Source organism: Argentina silus (assembly GCF_951799395.1).
Source record: "Argentina silus genome assembly, chromosome: 1".
Lineage (NCBI taxonomy): Eukaryota > Metazoa > Chordata > Actinopteri > Argentiniformes > Argentinidae > Argentina > Argentina silus.
In genome coordinates, this window is record NC_139655.1 from 35976068 (window position 1) to 35995097 (window position 19030).

The following is a 19030-nucleotide window of genomic DNA, read 5'->3' on the forward strand; positions in this document are numbered from 1 at the left end:
CCCTCTTGGAATAACTCTCCTCATTTGTCCACTTCCACAGTAACTAAATTCACAAGAGACAGTGAACTGTTTTTGAGCTAAAAAAAATAAAATAAACGATAAGCGCATTTACGTTAACACTTTTCAGTGGTTTGCAAGCTACATGGGATACTCTTGAATCACACTGTTATATATATATCAGGCAATCTAAATCAAACTCTGTAACTAAACGTGAGTTGATTTCAGGATTATGATGGTAGCCATATACGATCTAGCCATAACCTGGGTGGGACGATCCATAGGTACCATAGAAGCACAGACTTCTGTGGATTAGCGTGCCGTCAGAATGTAGTTTGTCCCAGAGTGGTATGTTATTCCATTATACAACGGGTTGATGAAAACAAGTAGTTGTCCAGGAGCCGTTAGAAGACGATAATGTTACGGTTAAATCACCTATTGTGAAAGCCCAGTAGATTTGTGTATCACGAAGTACATTTCTCATTGCTGATCAGAAACCACCACATTATTTTCTTGTCACAATTTTCCAGATTTGTTGAGTAACCGTTGTATAAAAGCAATAATTTCCTTGAGGCCGTGATTTATCGTCAAGATTGTCATAACGCACTAGCCAGAACAGCCCATAGGGCAGGAGCCTATATCATGTTTCTGTAAGTGAGGCAGTTTGACGTACAAGTACACCCCCTGGACAGGGCGCTAATCCGTTGCAGGGCCTTAACCCCAATCGATCTTGTGAATGCTAAACAGAGAAGTCTCATTTTTGTTGGAGTCGGCCCCCCAGCCTGAACCCCCCAGCCTGCCCTTAGTCTACCTTAGGTCTTGTCCATCACTGTTTGCATGCGTGATCGTGATCACAGTGCAATTAACGTCATCACCCCTTTCTGCACTATTTTTGCTGCGTTTCAGAGTGTTTGTACACATGGTGTGGTGAGTAAATTGCACAAGTGGATAGCCCTTATATTCGTAAAATAGTGAGCTAAGAAATTTAAGCAAGCAGTGTCCGCATTTGTACCTATAGGGAATGCTGGAAGTCTATTTTTGTATATATATTTTTCTACCTAGAACAATCATTAATTGTATTAAAATAATAGTAATTATTGGTTTACTTCTGTCTTGCCCCCATTTCCTTTGCAGCTTAATTTATTAGATAACCAATTGACAGCTTTTCCCCACAGATGCTTCCAGCCATACCTTTCGAACCATTTTTAATAAATCTTTTGATTTTGAATCATGTCTCTGTCTTCCTTACATTTAAAGAACCTAGGGGATCCCGTATGTTGTAAGTTGTAAGGTGTTTGAATTATCCCCTCCTTAAATAGTAATAAGGAGTATTCCATAGTAATTTCCCCAAAATAGATTGTTTGGTTATCTACAATGTTCTGTAGCCGTACCTCCACGACTAGTAAAATTGCACTCTGTGTAGCTCATTGACGCAGCAAATGTTTCCAGAAGCCAGTCTGTTTCCATCTCCCTTTATTGATGCAATGTGTCTCAAAGCCGGGTATCAAAACCCTTCAAATTACAGCATGCATAGTGTAGTTCTTTACATAAAAGACAAACACACATTCACACAAACACATTTTTCTTTTAGTACTCAGTTGGTTTGATGTTTAATCCTACAAGAAATGTCCCAAATTACAAATATTAACATTGTTACTAACTGCTACTTCATCTGATGTCAGTACGTTGATGTGGTTGTATTGTTCCCCCTAACCCTAACCCTAACCCTAACTGGTCCAAGAAGAGCTGCTTGGATGTTTAGCTCAGATCAGGCTTGGACATATGAAAGTCATCACTTTCGGACCATGCTGTTTACCAGGAAAGTACTTTCTATCTTTAACACTATCCCTAACCCATAACCTTAGCCTCACTCATAACCTTAAGCCTAACCCTAACCGTATGACCTTTGTAAGAAAAAAAAAGCAAATATACTAAGTCTCAGCAAGATTTTTTACTTAGCAGCATGTGCTGATCATGAGAAAGGGAAAGTTGGCTTCACATCAGTTCTTGTGGCGTAGAACTGTAAAACTATGAATGTGTGCTGTCATTCATGCTACAGTGTTAGCATGGAAGGAACAATCAATGTACAAAGAATGGCATATTTCGCATGTCACAGTCCCTCCATTGTTGCTAGCTTCCAAAAGACGAAGACAGAGAGATTGACAACACGTATAGCATGAAACACACAGAGCACAGTGCATACATAACAAGCCCCATTACCCACACATGTTTTGCTGTTTTGTGCGTATAGCATTGCAAGTCAGGAAATATAATCCAATTTGGTTAATTTCTTCATTTCATCATTTTTTCTCAGTTTCTTTTCCATGGGCATCTGCGAGGGGTTTCTTTGGATGTCCAGGGTGATCATTCCCTGACTGTACAGTATGTTGACCCTACCATATACAAAGCACAGTAAATATGACACAAATGTACAGTGCAATACATATTTGCAATACAATGCAAAACAAGCAATAATCTTGTCACATTATCATTGAAATATTACATACACAGAACAGAACCATAAGGGAGATAAAACTCTGTATTGAGATGAGGAATTTAGCCTGAGTGCCATTTTGATTAGTTAGCTACACAGAAGCAGGTCTAACTGAATGGCACCAAGGTACTGACTGATTAAAACAAGGACAGGTACAGTACCATGTCAAATCTCTTGAGATATCCAATTACCATTGTGTAAGACAGGATGAATATAGAACAGGCCAAATGGGGGTGGGTTAACACTGTAAACTGAATCATGAAACATTTTGACTGAAGTCAAAAACACTGACTAAGACTAGCCTTGACAATTCAAAGGCTTCAGCTGTGCCAATAATACTGGCACAGAATGCATGGCTCAATACAAACATGTGATGAACATATCAACATCAGTCAACACTGACACACATGTCCTGCCATAATGTTTTTTTTTTTTTAGTTTTTTTTTTACTAACAGTGCCCTTGAAATCCCAGTATTCTTTATAGTAACACTTTATAAATAGATAGAACACACATATACACTCACCAAACACTTTATTAGGAACACTATACTAATACTGGGTAGGGCCTCCCTTTGCTCTCAAAACAGCCTCAATTCTTCATGGCATTGATTCCACAAGATGTTGGAAACATTCCTTTGAGATTCTGGTCCATGATGACATGATTGCATCACACAATTCCTGCAGACCTTTCAGGTGCACTTTCAAGCTGTGAATCTCCCATTCTACCACATCTCAAAGGTGTTCTATTGGATTCAGATCCGGTGACTGGGAAGGCCACTGAAGAACACTGAACTCATTTGTCATGTACATGAAACCAGTTTGAGACAACTTTTGCTTTGTTACATGGTCCATTATAATGCTGGAAGTAGCCATTAGAAGATGGGTAAATTGTGGCCATGAAGGGATGGTCAGCAACAACACTCAAATAGGCAGTGGCATTCAAGCAATGATTGATTGGTATTAACGGGCCCAAAGTGTGCCAAGAAAACATTCCCCACACCATTCCACCACCTCCACCATGAGAAGGTGTACAAGTGTTCCTAATAAAGTGTTCGGTTAGTGTACATTCAAATGTACACTTACTGGCATTAGTTGTTTTTTTCCATAGTCCTCAGAGTAATGCCAATGAGAAACACCTCTTGTATTGCTTGAAAGTCCAGTTCACTGAAGATGGGGTTTAAGAACTTGAGAATATTGTCTTCCAAGGCTGGGATGTGACTAGGAATATACAAAAGCTCATGTGATTGGTTATCAAGACCAGGAAACGACCAGAGGACATTCTGAAATGGTGTACCGTATGTGAAGTGGGAAAGGTTCATGATGGGTAAAAATGTCTCGCGTCACTGCTCCCCTAGGGACATATTTAGGTGTTACGCACAGCCAGGGCTTGTTCCAGCTCTTGTCTGCACTGTTGAATCTGTTTGAGAGAAAGACAGTTTATGAGTCCTGGGAAAGAGAGACAATCTTTCTGACAGTCAAAGCAGGGGAAAATATGAATTCCCGACAAAATCACATCATGACACTGTGGTGTTTCTATCAATGTTTATGACCATTTTGTTCTGTGTTTATAGTTCATGACCTCATTTTGCATCGTGTACTAGTGTTTATGACCCGGCCTTGCATTGTGTTCACAGTGTTAATGATGTCACAATGTTGAGCATGTATGATATTGTGTCATATTTTATCCTCACCTTGTGTTTTAACAGTATAACTTCACCTCTGTGTTGATGAACTCACTTGTGGGTTAACAGTGTTAATGAAAGGGATAGACCAGGCAGCCACTCAATCTGATAAAAGTTTAAAAGTGCATTCCCTCTGGAGCACTATTGCTTTGTTATGACTTCACCTTCCAGTGTTTTTCACAGCCTCACCTTGCAGTGTATTAAAAGAAAAAAATAACTTGCAGTGTGCCTACCTCATTTATCACCTCACCTTCCAACGTGTCTCTAGTTCTGTTTACATTCTACAGTTTGTGACGTATGGACATTCATAGCGTATTGAGTTGACTGTTTATTACCTCACCTAGCACCTGTGTAGTTTATGACCTCACTTATGACCTCTACAGAGTTCATGACCTCACAGTGCACTGTGTTTATAGCTTATTACCTTATTTTGAACTATGTTTATAGTTCACTAGTGGCAGCCCATCCTACAGCAGACAGTGGCAGTGGTAATTAAAAAACCCTCCCAGGATGTCATGTCCTTCTACAACAAAGTGTTTCCTAGGCCCTGGCTTACAGTAATTTCCCTCCTGTCCCATCCATCCCGTCTGTCCTTTAGACTCGTCTGCAGGCTTAAAAAAATAGTTTTCCGAGTATTTGTTGCCCTCATAGGCCTAGTGCTTCCTTAACAGTATAACTATTATTTCAAAGCAGCCCAAGGACAGTACCGTACTATTTGAAAGCAATCAATGTCTACTTTTGTAAACCGTAAGTAGCTGGTGAGCTATGAAATTAGATCATTGTGCACGCAACAAACAGGTATTAACCCACATTACATTACACAGGTTCGCATATAAAACCTCATATTTGTAGACTACATGAGTGATTATTTGATTTGTGTGGAGCACTGTTTAGATTTTGACTTGCGATGCGAGACTGGATGAGGATGATCCAGGTCCAGGATGATCTTTTTAATGCTCCTAATTTCAGAGCCCACAGGCTACTTCGGTTCACAAAAGTAGACATTGATTGCTTTTAAATAATACTGTCCTTAGACTGCTTTCAAATAATAATAGGCTATATAAACTGTAAAAAAAACAAAAAAAAAACACTGAGGGCTACAAATGCATGATGGGATGGACTGGACGGGACAGGAGGAAAATACCTGATAGCGGGCTTCGGAAATACACTTTTGTAAGCTTTTTTAGAATGACATGACATCTTGGGAGAGTTGTTCATAACCACTGCCACTGTCTGCTTTCCCACTTTGTGACAGTGCCTTTGTAAAAAATGGCCCTACTGTAGGCTATAAAATATTGGCTACGGTAGCCTGACAACATTGGGTTAAAACAACCAGATCGATTTTTGACTGTCCGTGGGACGGCTTCACTAGTCATTATAAGATGGCCTTACTTTGAACTGTATTTACAGTTCACAACCTCAACTGACAGTGTTCTTTCAAATTCATGATCTCTTTTTGCACTGTGTTTATTCATGAGCTCACCTTGCAGTAGAAGTAACGGCTAACGGCCTCTAGAGACCAGGGTTCTTGATAGAATTCCGCTCTCCTCTCCTCCTCAGGGTTCCCGACCACATCTGTCATCAACTGTAATCAGTGACCACAGTAACAGTAGGGATGAGTGTGAGATTAGTTTAGTTTAACATTTCATTCTTTTGGCTCAGTCTTGCCCTCAAACTCTTTGTAGTCCTCATAAAACACTTTATATCTTTATTGCTCTTCAAAAGTTAAACAAGAACCCTAAGGCCCCAGCGACACCAAACTATGCATGTATCTTTTAATTACGGATTGAGCCAATGGTTTCTCTATGGGAGTCATACGTTGACCGACAACGGAGGTGACAAGGGTCTGTCCGCTTCATACGTTTTGGCAGTTTTTTACGGACAAAAAAAGTTGGAAGGAGTTGAGCTTTTCAGTCCTTTCATTTGTTTAGCCAAAGTCACGCCCGAATTCCACAGATCAAATCAGATAGTGATTTCATATATATACGTTCTTAGCCATTTTCTGATAGTTTGGTGTGGTCGGCATAGCATGGGTCACCATAGCATGGTTCCTGATATTCAATACAATTGCACAACAAAACCCCTGAGCAGATGGATGCCCTCACCTTTAGGTCTCTGTTCTGGGAGCGGATCCAGCCCTGGATGTAGCCCTTGGGATCTTTGGAGAAGCTCAGCATGAAGTCTCTCTGGATCTTTAGCTGGTTGATGGACTCAATGGTTTCATGGATCTGAGGGGGATGCACAGATAAAATAAAAGCCACACTCAAAGAGTCATACTCATGCAGAGGTGGTAAAGGAGCTAGGCTAAAGAAAGAAGGTAAATGTTCACTCAGGGGCAGTTTCCCCGACATAGATTAAGCCTACTCCAACTCCACTACAAAGCACTTTCAATGGGTATTTAATGGAGAACCACAGCCCACAGCATTTCTCTTCCACTCAACATACAGTACCAGTCAAAGGTTTGGACACAAACTTGCCAAGAGTGTGCAAAGCTGTCATCAAAGCAAAAGGTGGCTACTTTGAAGAATCTAAAATATAAAACATATTCTGGTTTGTTTAACACTTTTTTGTTTACTACATAATTCCATATGTGTTCCTTCATAGTTGTGATGTCTTCAATATTAATCTACAATGTAGAAAATAATAAAAATAAAGAAAAACCATTGAATGAGAAGGTGTGTCCAAACTTTTGACTGGTACTGTAAATTAATAGGTCCCTCTGATTGGCTGACCTTGTTGTCAAGCGACGCAATCTCCTGCTGACTGGCTGTGGAAAGCAGGAAGCCATTCATCTGGCTCTTTAAGGGGTCCTCTACCTCCACATCGATGTCATAGCAGGCCGTCTTCTTCTGGTCGTTGGGGTCCATGCTGATGAGAAACACATACAGTAGACGCAAAAATATACTATATCCATCACATCACATATGAGTTTGGTATCAGTCATTTTTAAATCTAACTGTTGCTTCACAGGTCTATTTTCCTCTGTTCTCGTAGTGCTCAGGTCAAATGAAAGAAAGAAAGAAAGAAAGAAAGAAAGACTGTTTATTTGCCATGCAATCAATTCTCATCAATTGTTGGAATGTAATTCTGGTAATTCCGATTGCTGGCCGGCCTCTCTAACCTCCAGGCTACCTGCCGCCCCGAGTCAAATGAGTCATTGTAATGGTTGGCATTGGCCATTACTTTCCCTTCATTTCAACACCTCTGTGGCCACCGTAGCTAGTAATGGAAAATAAACTTGCCTCAACATTGATTTGAACTGATTGAATAACAAAATGACTATCTAGCCCAGTGTTTTCCTATGGTTGCCAGAAATACCTTATACTATGATCTCAGCTCTCTCAGAAGAACATCAGAATAACCTTGTGGTGATGTTGTTCCATGCCCTGATAACCAGTCGTTTTGAAAGCATCACCAATAGATGTTTACTACAGTATGAACAGTAGTCCCCAACATATGAACATTTAGTAACAAACTACAAAGAAATTGAGTTCTTACGGTATTGAAAATCATACCGGTGGTATTTCAAAATACCCTAGTATACTGTATCCCATTATCACCATCACAAGCCAGTATCGTAGCCAAAGTTTCCTTTTGCATGAGCTCATAATAAAATGACCCCACTAAGTCTACCATATCATATTCATTATAATACCAAATAAGTCCACAATCATGATGATCACATTATGGACACTACACTGTACTGTTACACAGTATTCAGGGTTCATTTATTCATACTGTACTCTAAGAGTGTTGCACACCATAGTCAAGAGTGCTAGGATACCTACAGTTGTGTTAAATCACCTTCATTTCTAAATTCAATGATAGTGTACATTGTTAAGAGCTTTGCTGAATTCTGGGTGTAATGATAAGTGCAATGCAAAATGTATTATGAAGAGCTGTTAACCAGGCAAAATATCAAAGGTAGAGTCCGGCTGATCATCGGTGGTGTGATGTTATTCACTGAGATTATCTTTTTTTCCACTCATTAAGATTAAGATCCATCAACATGTAAATAAGAGAGTGGAGAGGCAGGTTTACCTGATGACGTGGTTGATGACAATGGGGTCAGGAGGAAGCAGCAGATTGGTCAGGCGCAGGGGAATCTCAGAGAACTTTAGTCGAGGGCAATCAAAGATCTGAGATGGAGAGAACATGGAATGTAAGACACGCACGCACACACAGACACACACACACACGCGCGTGTGCGCGCACACTCACTCACTCTCAGGGTGCTACAGAAGAGAGTGTACAGTATACTGTAGAATACCTGCTGGAAGTACTTGTCACAATTGATGTACTCCTTGTCATGGGAGTCCTGTAGCTTGTTGGTTTTGACGTACTGCCACAGGGCCTGGATGATACAGGAGCGGGTCTGAGTGTGGATGCCCAACAGACGTGCTAGTCGTGGATCCAACTTGAACTGGGGGGGCTGAGGAGCAGAAGAGAGCAGAGAGAGCCGTAGGCCTTTAGAGCAGACATGCATCCTTCGTCCAAAAGAACACTGAATTTCAAGAAAATACAACATTTCATGGATATTTTTGCGGATTTCCTTATAATGGTCTGTCGTCCAGGCTTCTCTCACCTGGTAGTCCAGCATCAGTAGCAGAGTGCAACGCACACTCACGTCCCCTGGCCTCTTCACCTGGAACCCATCTGTCTCCTGGGTGGTAGACGTCCGGTGCCACTGTCAACGGTACAGAAAGCCATTGTCAGCTAATGGTCAGCTAATTGGCGAAGCTAGGCATGTCCGTTTAAATGCAATATCTTATCGTATCATATGTTCATTTCAATTTAACCAGGATAGTCCATTCAGTAACAAGTTACAAGTTACACAGGTGTTATGTGGATATTATATTAAAACGTCAAGCATCTTCATGTGCGAAGTGTGTCTGAAATCTGCAAGTACAGTAGAGGTAGGTTTTTTACATGACCCAAAACAATTCTGTGACTACTTGACCATTAGAAAAAGAGGTACTGTGCTAACTGAACTGAGCCATTTATATTATGGAGTTGAATATGGAGTTGAATAACGCTTTCTGGCTCAGTGCATTCAGAAAGTATTCAGACCCTTTCACTTCTTCCACATTTTGTTATGTTACAGTCTTATTCTAAAATGGATTCAATCATTTTTTTCCTTATCAATCTACACACAATACCCAATAATGACGGTGTGTGTGTGTGTGTGTGTGTATGTGTGTGTGAGAGAGAGAGATTGAGTATGTGTCTATGAGAGAGTGAGAGTGAAAGTGTGTGTGCTTGGGATTCCTCACCTCCACCAGGTGGTTGTCAGGTCCATAGAGGTCCTTATCCAACTCGATCACCAGACTCTTGAAGAATGAGGAGAATTTCCTCTTCAATTTCCCAGGCTGAAATGTTAGAAGAGACCTTCATGTAACAGTACATCTGCTTTATATACAATTACAGACCTGGGTCAAATACCTATGTGGAAATGATAGGTACAATGTATGTAGCCCTTTTGAAGTCTCATGGAGGTAAACAGTGCTTTCACCAGCCATGAGTTGAGATACAGCCAAACAAGATGAGAATACGGAGAAGGATAGGCTCAACTCTAGCTTGGTAGATTGAATAAACGTTATCTGAAAATGATCTTAAAACTAATGCCGTTTCAGCCATGCTGGCCCTCAGCAAACGTCAACCATTTCAGTTTCAAATGACATAACTTTTTTTTTACATATACATATTGGTTTCTGTAACAGGGTTAAGAGGTGTAGACCCAAGTGCCGCAATAACACAGGTTTGCAATATTTCCAAAATGTAGGTAGTTTACTGAAGAACACAGGTAGACCAGGTACATCATACAGTGATAGCTCAGGATAGAATACAGAGCATCAAATGAGCCAGGTTTATATGCTTGTTGGATAACAAGACACAGGTGTAGCCAATAAACTAAATAAGGTAAATCAATGGACACAGTGAGGAGACTCTGGCGGCCACTGGTGGCCAGTGGAGGAAGCTGCAGGAGAGAGGAGGATTCCTCACAGTTCCACCATTGAGAAATGACACTTTTTATAAATTGTCCCCCTATTTCAGGGCACCAAGTAATGGGACAATTGGCATGACAGGTGTTTCTGGTAAGTCAGGTGTGTCCCGTCACATCATTTGTGGAGGCATAAGAGAGCTGTCAGGTATTGATCCTAGGCGTTGCCTTTGGAGTCTGCTATTGGTGGCTCATCATTTGGTGGCTCATCACTTAGGCTCATCATTTGGAACATCCTAAAAAAAACTGGTGACCTCAGCAATCGCAAACAGGCTGGTAGGCCAAGGCAGACTTCCACAGTGGATGACCGAAGAATGCACACCATAATTAAGAAAAACCCCAAAACAACTGTCCCACAGATCAGGAACAGTCTCCAGGAGCCACGCCTCGCAGTCGTTTGATTAGCTAAAATCCAATAATGACAAATACTTTACTCAGTGAATTCACTACCACCAAGGCCAGTTTTCAGTCATTGTTATTCCAGGCTTATATGCACTGTGTGCAATAGCTCGGGGACAAGGTTAACGATGAGATGATAACTAAGACAGAATGAATTCTTGATTATAGGAAGTCTTAGAATGCATAATACACATAAGCTCCCAGTACATTTTGAGCACAGACTTATTACTCACGTCATCAAGTAGCTTGCCCTCTACTCTCAGCTCCCATGATGCAATGCTGTCATCAGAGTCATCCGCATCCGGCTTGGCGGGATTGAAGGTGTTGGAAATGTACAACCTCAACTTCCTCTTTTGCTGTGGACACAGACAAAACACTTCAAGGTTTGGGGTAATGACATACTGTATATCTGCCACTGAGGTCACTTTCTACTCCTAAGAACTGATACTGTATACTGGATCAGCAGTAACACTTAATTTACTTAAGGTCTGCTAATTACCTACTTATAAACCCTTATAGGCACATGTATTACAGGTCCACTTAACAAATCATTAACAAACCTTTCTCTATTCCCCCTAAGAGACCCATCTAAGAGGACATATCAATTAGTCAAGAATAAGAAATATAGTATGTGAGGCTAGTTATACATTTACTAAACATCAATAGAATTTCTCCTTTGAGAGTATAATAAGAGTCTTTCTCCTTTCACAGCCCTCCATCAACCTGAAACAATTAAAATGGCAACACCAAGGGCATCAGATAGCTATCTATCTGCTTAATCACTAGCTTGATCCCTCCATTGAAAATAGAGAGAGATTATGTAATTTCCTGTCAGTCAGGAGAATGTGTTCTCACATTGACATGTCACTCTCTGTCAAGACCTGTCATAAAGCCATTATAATACAGCCCAAACAGTCACCATTCATCAGATATGGTGACAAAGGAATGAGCTATTCAATGTACCTTCATTGGTCTTTTCAGTGCTTCCTGGATGTCCACCCTCTTCCTCATGATGGTTTGGTCCAGTTTACGTTCAAAAGCCAGCAGGTCCATGTAGGCCTGCGACTCTGGGACCAGCTCACGGATCTGAAGGGGGTGAGGGGCATTCATAAACACATTTGGCATGAATAAACTATATATAAAGCATCATCAGCATTTATAAACATAAATATCAAGCATTTATAGGATTAACAGAACAAAGATACATAGAGAGATACAAAGATACAGAACATTATATTGAGCATTTCTAAACACGTATAAACATTCATGATGGCTTATTCATGAAGGTTATTATAAAAGCAGCACCCGTAATCTGTTTCCCCAAATTCTGCACACAGTTTCCCCTGTTTCTGTCATTTTGTAGCCTCAGAGGCTACGCCTAAACCAAACCAAACTGCCCATAGCATCTCCGAACCCAAGGAATTTGTCCCCACCTTGGGTGATCGCCATCTTTAATGATTTTTAAACCATACCAGCGGCACACCTTTTCTCTCCTGCAGTATGCCAAAATACTTTCCCCACCCTCCCTTCCCTTGTGTTTTCTAACCTGCATGCTTTAGAACGTGCCCCCTCCATCGTCCCCTTCTTCTTCAGATTACCCCACCCAAATTACCCCTGCAGTTCCTTTCAACTGAAAACAGCACCGTTTCCTTGGCTAGAAAACAAAACTAACACACAAACAAACAGGATGAGAAATAGCAGCAATTTCTGTGAAATTGGGCTTACCCTCTGAGGGAGAATCTTGTCGGCCATTTTCCGTCTCTTGACACTAAGGGAGGGGGTAGAAAGAGAGAGAGAGAAAGATGGGGAGAAAGAATGAAAATCCCAAAAACATGTTACTATGGTGATTGGCCATCTGCTGAGTGACTGGACCCTGTCCAGACTGTTGTTCCACAGCTGTGTGTGTGTGTGTGTGTGTGTGTGTGTGTGCGTAGAGCAGTGCCACCAGAAAGGACTTTAGCAAAGCCAATTTATTCTCACTTCTGCCTGATCTTTCAATTTGGATGGATTTTCGTACTGGCAAATATGTTTGTGTGTCTATGTGTACATGTGTAACTAAAGGTTGTATACATGTGCCTGTGAGAGGGAGTGTGTGTATGTGTGTGTGTGTGTGTGTGTGTGTGTGTGCCATTCTCTCCTTATACATTGTTCTGGCAGCACCTCAAAAGAATATACTGAGATATTACTACATAGTAGTTGAACCGTAGCTTGTCATCCATCAATTCAAACCAAATGTAGACCCATTCAACCATTTGCAGCAAGCCAATCAAACATTACAGTTGTGTGTGTGTGTGTGCGTATGTGGTGTGTGTGTGCATGTGCGCGTGTGTGAGACTGAATCAATAAAGCATGATCCAGCTGGAGCAGGAAATGGCTGCCTCTCTGCCCCCTACAATAAACTTTCCCATGGTCCTCTGTTTCCACGTCAAGCCACACAGCTCTGGGGAGACCCAAAAGAGAGGAAATTGTAAAAGTGGTATTAGGCTGGACCAAAATTAGTTTTGACCAAATGTCTAGTACATACAGTGCCCTGCATAACTAATGGAACAGTGAAGCATTTTGTCTTCTTTTGGCTCTATACTCTATACTAGTTTGTATTAGAAATGTTACATTTGAGATTCTCAGCTCATATTATTATATTATTTTAGGGTATTTGTGTATATATTGGTTTCAACATTTAGAAATGACAACACTTTGTATACGTAGTCCGCCTATTTCAGGGCACCAAAAGTAATGGGACAATTGGCTTGACGGGTGTTTCTGGTAAGTAAGGTGTGTTCCATCACATAATTTTTGCAGGCATAAGAGACCTGATTCTAGGTCTTTGAAATCTGCTACATTTACATTTAGCAGACGCCTTTATCCAAAGAGAATTACAACAAATACATTTGTCTAAGAAAGTGAATCATCTATCCATCTATCGTCATAAGATGCTAGGACCAGGGGCTATTGGCAGTCACAATGGTAGAAGAAGGAAGAAATATATATATTTTATTTATTTATTTATTTTATTTTATTTATTTACAGGAGAGAAAATTGCACAGGGGAGTAGTGGGGATGAAGAGGTCTTTAGGAGGGACAGTTAAGATGTAGCCTGAAGAGATGGGTCTTCAATCTATGGTGGAAGATAGGTAGTGACTCTGCAGTCATGACAGTAGTGGGAAGCTCGTTCCACTAGCGGGGCGCCAGGACAGTGAAAAGCTGTGACTGAGTAGCGCAGCTGCTGCATCCATGTAGAGGCAGCGGTGCTAGGCGGCCAGCCAAGGTGGAAGAGCGGGGTGATCAGGCAGGGGTTTGGGGACTGACCATTGCTTGCTGCCCGGTAGGCGAGCACCAGGGTCTTGAATCTGATGCAAGCTGCTACCGGGAGCCAGTGAAGGGTGCGAAGGAGGAGGGTGACATGGGAGAATGTGGGGAAACTGAACACCAGATGGGCGGCAGAATTCTGGATGAGCTACAGAGGCCTGATGGCGGAGGCAGGGAGCCCGGCCAAGAGTGCGTTGCAGTAGTCAAGGCAAGAGATCACAAGTGTCTGGACCAAATGTTGTGCTGCTTCTCTGGTGAGGAATGGACGTATCCTTCTGATGTTGTAGAGGAATCTACAGTAGCGTGCTGTCGCTGTGATGTTCGCCACACAGGATAAGTGGTTGTCATGGATCACCCTAAGGTTCTTGGCTGTCTGGGAGGAGGTCACAGTAGAGATCTCTACTGTGATGGAGAAGTCTTGGAGAGGGCAGGCTTTCCCCGGGAGGAAGAGCAGCTCAGTCTTGTTAAGGTTGAGCTTGAGGTGGTGGGCTGACATCCAAGCAGAAAAGTCTGCAAGACACGCAGAGACATGTGTTGCCATCTGTGAGTCAGAAGCGGGAAAAGGGAGAAAGAGTTGAATGTCATCTGGGTAGCAGTGGTAGGAGAAACCATGAGAGAAAATTACAGAGCCAAGAGATTTGGTATAGAAGGAGAACAGTAAGGGCCCTAGGACAGAGCCCTGGGGGACCCCAGTGGTTAGGGCTCGTGGAGAGGACAGCGATCCTGACCTGGTAAGAGCGATCGGCCAGGTAGGACACAAACCAGGAGAGTGCAGAGCCAGAGATGCCCAGTTCTGAGAGGGTGGAGAGAAGGATCGGGTGGTTTACTGTGGCGAATGCAGCAGACAGTCCCAGAAGAATGAGAACAGAGGAGAGGGAGGAAGCTCGAGCAGAGTGGAGGGCCTCCGTGATAGCAAGGAGGCAGTCTCAGCGCCCAGCCTTAAAGCCAGATTGGAGAGGGTCAAGGAGGCTGTTCTGAAGGAGGTAGTGAGACAGTTGGTTTGAGACAGCACGTTCAAGGGTTTTAGATAAGAAGGAGAGAAGGGATACCGGTCTGTAGTTATGGAGAGCAGACGAGTTGGTTTCTTGAGAAGAGGCTTGACTCTGACTGTCTTAACGGCAGCTGGGACAGATCCTGTGGATAGAGAGGAATTGATTATGGTGGTAAGGAACGGAAGGAGGACTTTGGAGATGGATTGAAGAAAGGGGGAGGGGATAGGATCGAAGTGGCAGGTGGTTGCCCGCTTGGATGTGACCAGTTTTAGAATATCATCAGGGGAGAGGGGGGAAAAAGATAATAAACCAGAGACCGAGTGTAGTGCAGTGGGTTTGAGAGGAGAGGTAGCAGTGTTGGCGAGAGGTAGAGAGAAAGAGCTGCTAATGTCATCACCCTTCTTTTCAAATTAGGTGACAAAGTCATCCGCAGACAGGGAGGAGGGAGGAGGGGGAGGAGGGTTGAGAAGTGAGGAAAATGTGGAGAACAGTTTCCTTGGGTCAGAGGCAGAGGATTACATTTTGGAATGGTAGTAAGAAGCTTTAGCAGCTGATGCAGATGAGGTGTAGCTGAGGAGGAGAGAGTTTTAGGTCATCAGCAGGGCGGTTTTTCTCCATTTCCTCTCAGCTTCCCGGAGCCCTATTCTACAAGTTTGCTATTGGTGTCTGTCAACATGAGGACCAAAAAGGTTTCAATGAAAGTCAAAGAAGCCATTATTAGGCTGATAAATCAGGAAAAAGTGACTATAAACATAGCCAAAACATTAGGCTTGCCAAAATCAACGGTTTGGACCATCCTTAAAAAGGAAAAAAGCACTGCTGAGCACAGCAATCACAAATGAGCTGGTAGGCCAATGAAGACTTCTATGACCAAAGAATGCTCACCATAATTAAGAAAAAAACAACAACAACTGTCCCACAGATCAGGAACACTCTCCAGGAGGTAGGCGTGAATGTGTCAGAGATAACCATCCGCAGAATACATTAGCACTCGATCTACAGAAGCTTCACTGCAAGCTGCAAACCACTAGTTATCCTCAAAATGGATGGTACAGTTTGCTGAAAAAAAGTATCTAAAAAGCCTACAGAGGTCTGGAAAAAGGTATTGTGGACAGACATGATGAATACTATCATGTACCAGAGTGCAGAATACCATCATGTACGAAGATTTACAGCATACCACCTCATCTGTGAAACATGGTGAACGGGGTGCTACTGTTTGGGCATGTATATAGTCTTAATTGCTGATGTAACGGCTGACAGCAGCAGAATGTATTCTGAAGTGTACAGAAACATCCTGTCTGCTCGAGTGCAAACAAATGCACTTGAGCAGACAAATTCATCGGATGGTGTTTCATCATACAGTAATAGAATGACCCCAAACATACTGCCATAACAACTAGGGAGTTTTTCAGTTCTTGGCTGGCCAAGTCAATCTTCAGATTTACATCCAATTGAACATGCATTTCATTTCCTGATAAGATTTTAGGCAAAAAGACAAAACAAAACAAACAAAACAAGATGCTTCCTCTTTCCAATACTTATGGAGGACACTGTAATATATGCTTTGTATATTTATGCTTGGTAATGTATGCTTATCCTATATAACCAGCTATGTAACCTTTAAATTCACAACATAACTTGGATTTGGAGATTTATCCTTGAAACAGATCATCTCTAACTGAGAATGAACTGAATGCTCCAGTGGTGGTCAGACAGTGACCTTGTTACATTTGCCTACCCTGTCTCTCTGCCAGAGGGGGAAGAGATACAGAGGTTGGAAGGGATACAAGGGGGAAGCTAGCGTAGTGTAGAGGGTAGCTCTCTCTCTCTATTTATCTTCTACCTCTCTCTCTCTCTCTCTCTCTCTCTCTCTCTCACTCACTTGCATGTTTGTGTGTGTTTGTATCACACAGTAGAATCACATACAGAATCACACACAACAAACAGACAGGTAGGGAGGTAGAGAGAGTTTTGTATGTAAACATCAAATTAAAATAAAGAAAGACTGTATGTTAACACGGCTTCTATCTCTCACAAATGAGCACGAGTCTGGTGGGTCAATGGGTCGCAGACTTTAGGCAGTTATTGCACACAAAGGATTGTTGGCCAAATACTAAACATAAACTTAATTTGGACATTATATGAATTTGTCCCATTACTTTTCGTGCCCTGAAATAGGGGGACTAGGTATAAAAGGTGTTGTCATTTCCAAATGGTGAAACCAATATGTATACAAATACCATTACATAAAAGCTGAGAATCTATACTTTAACCTCATAGTAAATGTTTGTTTTCAAATGTTTAGAGTGTAGTGCCAAAAGAAGACAAATGCTTCACTGTCCCATTACTTACGGCGGGCACTGTATGTATGAAAACAAATCTGAATTGAGGGTTGTCCGGAGTCTGGAAATTGGGAATTGTCAAGATAGTCAAGGGAAAGCAGTTTTCTTTCTGAGAAAAGCTACAAGGCCAGCGCTTTAGTTGAACAAAACAATCGGTGCCTTCTTTTGAGTTTTATAACAAGCTAATGTGGTATGGTGCTCTTTTCTTCCCAGGTTACTAACTTACTTCCAAGGTAAAAACAAAACAATATGGAAGGCTGAACTTCATAACCACACAAAAATAGCTTTCAATTAATTTTCATTTTCTTACCAACCATGTGGAATTGGCAGATATGGGGCCTGAATGTCTACAGTGAATGAATTAGAATCCAACAAACCCTGAAGGGCTTTCTTAAATACATCATCCACTAAAACGTTAAAAATACCAAGCATGCTTCGCAGGGAATGACATGCATAAGAGACGCCAATAGTTGGATGTCATCTATCATCTATCAAATACATTGCACAATACAAATCAACCCTTAGACCATTCCCCCTTTTCACCTGTGTACATCTGAGAGGTTTGAATTGGAATAATACAGATGGCCAAAATTTCACCTGACCAAAGTAAAATGGAGCTAATTAACATATTGCTTACACCTGTCTAACCCTCACACATCTACACACCTGTCTAACCCTCACACATCTACACACCTGTCTAACCCTCACAGATCTACACACCTGTCTAACCCTCACAGATCTACACAACTGTCTAACCCTCACAGATCTACACAAGTGAATAAGGGGAATGGTCTAAGGGTTGATATGGAATCAGGCTTCAGTCAGTAACTTTCAAAATTACATTCGCCATGTTCCTGGAGGAAAACATGCCATAGGGTCATTCTTATCCAGTATTATGGAGAGGGGTAAAAGGGAATTTGTTGCTGGAAGTGCTAGAATGTGATTTGTGACGGTAAGGGGAGGGGAAATTGAGAGCATCACCGTAAATGCTTCATGAAACACTGCAGACACCAGATTTATCATAAACCAGCAAATTAATGAATTAAGTGTTAACACAGACACAGACACACAGAGACACACAGAGACACACACAGACACACACACATACACACACACACACACACACACACACACACACACACACACACACACACACACACACACACACACACACACACACACACACACAGAACCCCTGCACTGGATCTTAGAGACTTACTTTCTGGGTCGGTTCTGAACGGATTGTGGCTGCTGCTGCTGCTGCTGTTGAACCTGCTGGGAGGTGGGGGGGCGTTTTCTACTGGAGTCCATGGAAGGAGTGGGCATACCGGGCCGGACCGAGGGGGTCCCACTGTAGGGGGGTCCGGGGGGGCCCATAGGAGCCCCTTGGTGAGGCATCCTTGCCCCTGATGGGATTCCTGGGCGCTGAGAGGGGGAAAGAGATATAACAACAGGAGGGTCTTGGTCAGATGCAAGATGGAGAAACAACGTGGATGAATATTGAAAAGAGGATGAGGAGAGGAAGTCACTTCAATATATTGAGATGCACCCCTTGCATATAAAACTGAGGAAGAAATGTAATACATTAAACACACACACACACACACACACACACACACACACACAAATATATGTACCATGAATCCACATTTCAGACTGTTTTTGCGTGCGGTGGTATGGTTGCTATGTTCATATCTGTGTCTTAGTTCATACAGGATAAGAATTCCTTCAAGTGAATCACTCTCAAAAGAACCCTGTCAAACTTTCAGACAGTCAGAACCTGACTCGTCCCTGAAAAACTCACTGCACCTCT

General features: G+C 42.0%; 1 protein-coding gene across 1 annotated transcript in view; it reads right to left on the reverse strand.

Moving 5' to 3' along the window:
- Positions 1–3813: 3813 nt before the first annotated feature.
- Positions 3814–19030, reverse strand: part of smarcd3a (SWI/SNF related BAF chromatin remodeling complex subunit D3a) — a gene marked incomplete at its 5' end in the record, with an annotated part of 35961 nt that continues 20744 nt past the window's right edge. Inside the window, 12 exons of the mRNA XM_083683138.1 lie at positions 3814–3909; positions 5658–5759; positions 6280–6402; positions 6907–7042; positions 8216–8313; positions 8445–8606; positions 8760–8861; positions 9448–9543; positions 10808–10930; positions 11538–11660; positions 12300–12342; positions 18437–18642. Of these exons, the coding sequence (XP_083539264.1) occupies positions 3856–3909; positions 5658–5759; positions 6280–6402; positions 6907–7042; positions 8216–8313; positions 8445–8606; positions 8760–8861; positions 9448–9543; positions 10808–10930; positions 11538–11660; positions 12300–12342; positions 18437–18642 (1368 nt within the window). The 3' untranslated portion in view covers positions 3814–3855. The remainder of the gene's footprint in view (positions 3910–5657; positions 5760–6279; positions 6403–6906; positions 7043–8215; positions 8314–8444; positions 8607–8759; positions 8862–9447; positions 9544–10807; positions 10931–11537; positions 11661–12299; positions 12343–18436; positions 18643–19030) is intronic.